The sequence below is a fragment of the Sinocyclocheilus anshuiensis genome, unplaced genomic scaffold, assembly GCF_001515605.1.
Source record: "Sinocyclocheilus anshuiensis isolate Anshui unplaced genomic scaffold, SAMN03320099.WGS_v1.1 scaffold1051, whole genome shotgun sequence".
NCBI lineage: Eukaryota > Metazoa > Chordata > Actinopteri > Cypriniformes > Cyprinidae > Sinocyclocheilus > Sinocyclocheilus anshuiensis.
Genome location: NW_015546234.1, coordinates 1,127,797 through 1,135,060, shown reverse-complemented (window position 1 = coordinate 1,135,060; position 7,264 = coordinate 1,127,797). Strand labels below are relative to the sequence as shown.

The 7,264-nt window shown below is 38.5% G+C and overlaps 1 protein-coding gene across 1 annotated transcript in view; it reads right to left on the bottom strand.

Annotated features, from left to right (window-relative positions):
* The window catches only part of LOC107701494 (potassium voltage-gated channel subfamily H member 5-like), a 95,495-nt gene that overhangs the window by 45,952 nt on the left and 42,279 nt on the right, over window positions 1-7,264 (bottom strand). Inside the window, exon 8 of the mRNA XM_016503513.1 lies at window positions 3,468-3,897. Coding sequence (XP_016358999.1) covers window positions 3,468-3,897 — 430 coding nt within the window. The remainder of the gene's footprint in view (window positions 1-3,467; window positions 3,898-7,264) is intronic.

Genomic DNA, 7,264 nt, shown 5'->3' with positions numbered 1-7,264 from the left:
AATTGCATCCAGCTGCCGCTGATCACAGCGTGAGCATAAAAAGGCAGCCGGTGCAATGCATACCAGGTTTTCGTTGAGGAGCCGAGCCGGTGACCCGGCCGCTCAGCGGTGGTACAGCAGCTATGGCGACGGGACGTGAAGTCTCCGTTCCCTCCATCAGGGAACGAGGGTTACATACGTAACTGAGACGTTCTCTTTCAGTCAGTCACTACGAGTTATGTTCACATATGAGATCCACTTAGGTCTCTACATATGGAACCCAGCCCTCTACCGGTTCTCAAGGATTCATCGAGTTACTCACCCTCATGTCATTTCAAACCCGTAAGACACAAATTAAGATATTTTTGATGGAATCTGAGAGCTGTCTGACCCTGCATAGACAGCAACGCAGCTGAAATGTTTCCAAGTCCAGAAACGTAGCAAGGAGATCGGTAAAATAATCCATGTGACATCAGTGGTTCAACCGCAATTATACGAAGCTACGAGAATACTTTTTGTGTGCAAAAGAAAAAAAAAGACTTTATTCAACAATTCGTCTCCTCCGCATCACCCTAGTGCCATTTTGGAGAATATCCGCTGGAGGTAAACAGCGTATGCTGTTCTGTGTCAGCTGCGTCACACGGATACGCTGTTTCCGTTCAGATCAAATCACAACAACACAGGAAACAGATCCGGCATCCATGCAGGGTCAGACAGCTCTCAAATTCCATTTAAAATATCTTCATTTGTGTTCCGAAGATGAACGAAGGTCTTACGGGTTTGAAATGACATGAGGGTGAGTAATTAATGACAGAATTTTCATTTTTGGGTGAACTAACCCTTTAAGCAATTTTGTAAGAACTGATTACTATATATTATAAATGAAGAAAAGCCATACATATGTGAAGCTTCTTGAAAATATATATTTCGTGTTCCACAGAAGAAATTAAGTTATATGGGTTTGGAACAACATGACAGTGAGTTTTCATTTTTGGATCAACCTTTAAGGGCCCCAGAAGCAGTAGTACTTGCTCTCTCCTCTCTCAGTCAAACAACGATACACTGAATCTTAACAAGCCCAGGATTTACGTTAAAAAAAAGAAGAAGAAGAAGTACAAAGCAAATGTATGCACCAGCGAGAAGAACAAGTGTCTAAACTGCAGCTCTGTTTCACTAAAACAAAAAGGCCCTGATAAGCACAGTTGGCTTTAACATGGTGATTAGCCTAATGCTAATTCCACAGATCTAATATAAATCCAGTTCCATTCATACAATACATTAAACATTGATTCACCGACACCACACAAAAAGTACATCCACAGATCTGTGACTAGCACAAATATGACTCAAAGAACAGGCAATTAAACTCAGTTTGTGTAAATCCGCTAGTCTTTATGAATTCATGGTTCATTAATGCTAAATGTCTGCTTCATCATAATTTAATATTAGTTGGATTTGGCTAATGCAGTACAACAGAATACCACACAATGCACCATACTGTAGCACTGTGAGATAAATCCACAAACAACACAAGACTTTCTCCCCATCTGCTGTCATTTGTGCGCACAGAGAGAAGTATGACAGAAACTCAGATGGTGCAGAACAACCTTGCAATAAATCAACAGCAAGCACTGCTCTACTACACATCAGGAAACGATCAGCGCTGCGCCTCACTACTGCTAAAACTGATCTGAAGCCAGCTGTGCTTTATAAGCTAGAGTCTGCTAAATTAAACTATCTTTGGTCAGCTTCCAATTAAAACTTTAAAGCTGAATTGTGTAATTTCTGTGCGACTAGTGGCACTCACTGAAAGTGTAAAAATGAAAAATCACACCACTGATTGAGTCACAAGTGTCACGCTTAAACAAACAGCGCAATCACAGCTAAAAAAAAATGTTTTCTTCTTTTTTTTAAAAGAACTAAATCTACAGAATATTAGTACATTTTATAAATAAATAAATAAAGGCCCCAGCATCCCAGCAACCCCACACAGAACAAGTGGATTAGACAGACAGACAGACAGACAGACAGACAGACAGACAGACAGACAGATAGATAGATAGATAGATAGATAGATAGATAGATAGATAGATAGATAGGATGTTTGGGCACATAGCTTGTAAGGATGTTTATATATTTTACTGAAAAGCAAGACAAAAATGCTAAATTAAGAAAATATTTTTTTGCAGTGATGTTTGAAAAGCGCAGTGTTTACACTCCTCACGAAGTTGACCTACAAATGGCTGACTCATAGTTGTCTCTGCATATTATACTAGAATATAAAGCAGTATTTTAGCATCAAAAAATTACACACAACATTGTATTGTAATCTAACTGCCATTTAATTTTTGCAGAAGTACTGCCCTATATGCCTCTTCCTAAACTGTGCATTCAGCTGTGCCACTGTTCCCTGCTTACTCACTGACACTGTTTTTCAGCCTCCTGGGTGGCTCATTTTACATTTCACCCAAGAGCTATAGTCACAGCTTGGTTTACTGTAGCACATTCTATCTGCTAGCCCTGTGGATCTGTAGAGGATTACTGATGAAACTGCTCAGTAACTCAAAAGCTGACCTGCACTATTGCTGGGCTACTACAGTACTTAACTTTGGAGAAAGTACTCTGAAAATAACAAGTGATTTGGTGATGAAGAGCAAAGAGCGGCGTTATGGTTTCAGGAGGTTTAAAGCACAAGCTTACTCATTTTTGATTGAATGTATAGCAGCTTAGAGAGAGAAGATTCAGGAAATGTTTTCAAAGATTTTTTGACATTGCAGGTCTTATTAGGACATGATGCAAATGTTTTTCTAAACAGAAATCCTGCAAAGGCAGAAAATTGTTTTATATAAAATTATGTGATGTTATATGATACTATTAATGTGTCTACAATGCTTTTAAATAGCACTTAAAATTTGCTGACATGCCCTGGTTGGTGAGAATGTAATAAACAGTCTGCTGATGCTATTTTAAGTGTATTCCCTACTGAGAATATCAGCTTAAACCATAAAGAATGTAATGATATTCAAATAAAAAAAAGCTGGAAGCAAATGATTTTAAGTTAAAAATGTCTTAATGATGGATTTGTTTATTACAAACACAAAGACATTGACTGGAGTTATGTGGATTACTTGTGGATTACTGTGATGTTTTTATCAGCTGTTTGGACTCTCATTCTGACGGCACCCATTCACTGAAGAGGATCAATTGATGAGCAAGTAATGTAATGCTAAATTTCTCCAAATATATTACAATTAAGAAAGAAACTCATCTACATTTTGCATGGCCTTAGTGTGAGTATATTTTTAACAAATTTAAATTTTTGGGTGAACTACTGTATGTGTACAATATTGAGTGTTACCAAAATAAACTCTAATATCAGCCAATAACAGGTATGGCACCAATATATCATGTATTCCTAATCTCCATTTGAGGCTCAATCTGTCTAGTAAAGCATCCATGAAGCAAGGAAACCATTTAGTGATACTTACAGCCCACCATCATCATGGCCACCGAGAAGATCTTCTCCCCGTCTGTAGTAGGTGCGATGTTCCCAAAGCCAATGGTGGTGAGACTTGTCATGGTGAAATAGAGAGATGATATGTAGAGCGTGTGCTTACTGGGACCACCTTCCCACTGGCCAGAGCCGCTGGCATTGTAGCGGTATGGTGTGCCAATGCTGATAGCTAACTGATAAAGCCAGCTGTCTGTCTTGATGCTGTTGGTGGCCTCATCTATGACCTCGTAATCACCAATGCTGTACCAGATGCAGGCCAGCCAATGTGCCACCAGACCAAAGACACACACCAATAAAACTAACACAGCAGCACCGTATTCCAGATAATGGTCCAGTTTGCGTGCCACACGACCCAGACGGAGCAAACGCACCACTTTCAATGAGCTGAACAGGCTGCTGAGACCCTGGCGAAGAAAAAGAGAATGTATCATCAGAGATGGGAAGAGCACACTAGATGACCTCCATCACAAATCATATTATAGACATATGAAAAAAAAAGTACAGACCTGTTTACCCCAACAATCATAACTAAAGATAAATAGTAAAGGTCACTAATGATAACTATATTAGTGCCCACACCAAAAGATGAAAATGTTCTGTTTATTACAACCACACACTACCGTTATATCGTCTGCTCTTTAAAGTTGAGTGGATTCTGATGCTGTCAATGTTATTATCATTCATCAGCTGGAAAAAATCTGCAATGATATTGTTCCTATGTGTCCTCTGTATCGTTACATTTGTGGTGTGAACTTCTCTATTCTAATATAATACAATTATTTTTTTAAATTTTATCTGATCACTGTCTCATTGTTGTCCTTAACACCTCTCAAAATCTTGCATTTTTCTCCCATTCCACTTGCTGCATCTTGCGTTTTTCAAAGCAAAAAGAAGATACACTATGAATGTATGTGAGTGTACACATATATTTTTACATATATCATGAATTATTAATTCATAAATGCTTCATTTTTTGGTGGGCGCAAATGACATTAATTTCATGACATGGCGGGGTCTGCATGATAGGCCTATTTCCTGTCTATTACAGGCCTATAATCTTCTGTTTTATTTTTTCCTGCATGTATCTACATGTTGGTCACATCACATTTGTTGTTTTATTTTAATAATATTTTAACAAAACTGCTTCAGTTTTTTTTTATAAGACATAATAGTAAAAGTATACCAGACTAGTTAGTAAGAATTTATTTTTGAGAACTGAATCTTTTTAATGAGACTTTTTTTTTTTTGTCATTTTAACACCTTTTTTACTTTGTATCCATAAAATTATTTTAAAAAATAATAATTTAGAAATTATTAATATTCTTTATATAAGAGTTGTGTTCAAAGTCATTGCATGTATCAAAATACATTTATGTATTTTTAAAGAAATCCAGACAAAAAAACAGAACCTTTTACATTTTACTTCAATGCAGCATGTTATTGTGTAGTGTTGGTTGGTTACATGCTTCTCTGTGTGCAAAGTAAACAAACCAAGCTAGAAAGAAAATAATCATGGTTTAGAAAAAGCTTAGAAACGTAAAGACATATTCATATCGGCTTATATTGATAAGGTGCACTTGAAAGGTTTAGTTAGCATAGTTTCAAGGTGAGATCTTCCATGTTCACGTGAACATGAATAATTCCAGGTTGATGGGTGTCATATTTCAGCCTATAGCCACTTTGATCTAACACATTTCATGTCAGAGGAGGAGGAGAGGATGTATAGCTGGGGTTCCTCGACTGATCCTACCACACATCCAAAGAGAATCTTTGATCTCATGAGTGAACAAAGTTGCTTTATTGATCAGGCAAATTCTTTTTGAGCTTATCAAAGATAACAGCTAATAGTTTGGATGTATGTTATCGAGTCTGTATCATTATAGGGTGGAATAAATATAGTCTTTTTGGCTCAGAAAGCAAAATAAAGAGGATGCTTTCACTCAGCTACGCCCACGCTTGCACTCTATCCCTTTGAACAAAAGCTTATGCATTGCTTGTCAACTTCAGGCCAGTGCAGATTATAGATCTTTAAAGAAAAAAAGGCCACTCTGATTAACATATATTTGTACAAGTATTCTTAACGTACACAAATACAGTATTAACTCATTGGCAGGCCTACACAGAATATGTTGACATTTTCTGCAAGCATTGTGAGAGAAGATCTGTAGAATGGATTTAATATGGTGTTAAACTACCATCTAAAGGTTCACTTAAGTTCATAGTAACAGAGGTTTAATCACTGGAGTTTGCTTGCTAAAAAAGCGTTTCTACACAAATGCGAAACCCAAATGAATCAGGAATCAGATCACATGACCTAACTGTGTGCACTCCCACTGGATATAGCCACTGCACATAGCTGCTCATTTATTTAGCATCACCAGTGACTGCTGTCACTCCCATTGAAAATGAATAACTGGGTCTAGGGTTGCTGAAAATTTGAGAACACACCAATATTAAAATTCTAAACAATACGATAGGCTGATAATTATTTTCAAATAAAAAAATGTTTTAAATGTAAAAACAGAGGAAATGTAGGAATTAACAAAGCTCTAATATCAGCTGAAAATTATTTTAATAATAAGCATTAGTAAATATTAAATAAATATTCAATATAAATACATATTTAATAAACACACAAGGTGTCATGGTTTGGTTGTCACAAAAAGCTCACAATGAAGGAAAATGTTCAGAATCAGGTTTTTAATGTAGAATACACAGGAGAACTAGTAAAACAAAATAAAGCATAAATGCAAACCAAGACAGACAGAGACTAGAAGGAACTAAGGGTATTTAAACACTGAGACTACTGAGATAATTAAAACACAGGTGAACAGAATGACATAATTAAGACAACCAAGGAAAACTAGGTCAAAGGAAAACTAACACAGAAAACAACAGACAGTTTGCCCCCCTCCCAGGAAGGCGTGTCTTCGCACCACATAGAGTCCAACTGAGGAGGAGGCCAGGAGCAGGAGAAGCACGTTGTTGGTCCAGAGACCAGTCAGAATGAGGCCCCAGGACGGAGTTGAGGGAGGGAGGAGCCATGGTGGAAACTTGGCAGACGACACCCTGGGGACGAGTGATGGAGACGGAGCCTCTGGAGGTGTAGACCTAGGTGGAGTCAAGCAGACGGAGAGTCATGGTGACACCCGAGGTCTGGAGGGCCAAGGTGGAGCTGATGGCTAATGCGAGCGATGCGGAGACGGGGACCCGGAAGAGTGTGGCGGAGCCAGAGCGACTGAGGAAAATGGTGGAGCCTGAGGGAAGGAGGAGCCAGATGGAGCCAGAGCGCTTCTCCTCACGCTGGCTCTTCCGTCACAACGGGTTCGGGCTCTCCATCTGTGGTGGGCTCAGGTAGACGCTCTGTGCAGCTGGGTGGTGATGGCTGGCTGGGCTCTGGGTCGTGAGTAGGGCTGGAGAGGTCCTCATCAGCAGGACAGATGGAGAAATATAGTCCATTATTCTCTAGCACCCACTCCACAAATGTGGCGAAATTGTAACGAGGACCGATCGCTGGGAGGCATGCCTTGAACGGCTATTAATTACATATTTAAACTAAAAAAATATAAACACACAATGGATAATGATCATGTAGAGTATAGAACTTTGTAAATGACGAACATTAAAAATTTACCATCAGAATCAGCCATTTCTTATTGAATTTAAAGAGCACCTACTATGCCCCTTTTTACAAGATGTAATATAAGTCTCAGGTGTCCCCAGAATGTGTCTGTGAAGTTTCGCCTCAAAATACCCCACAGATCATTTATT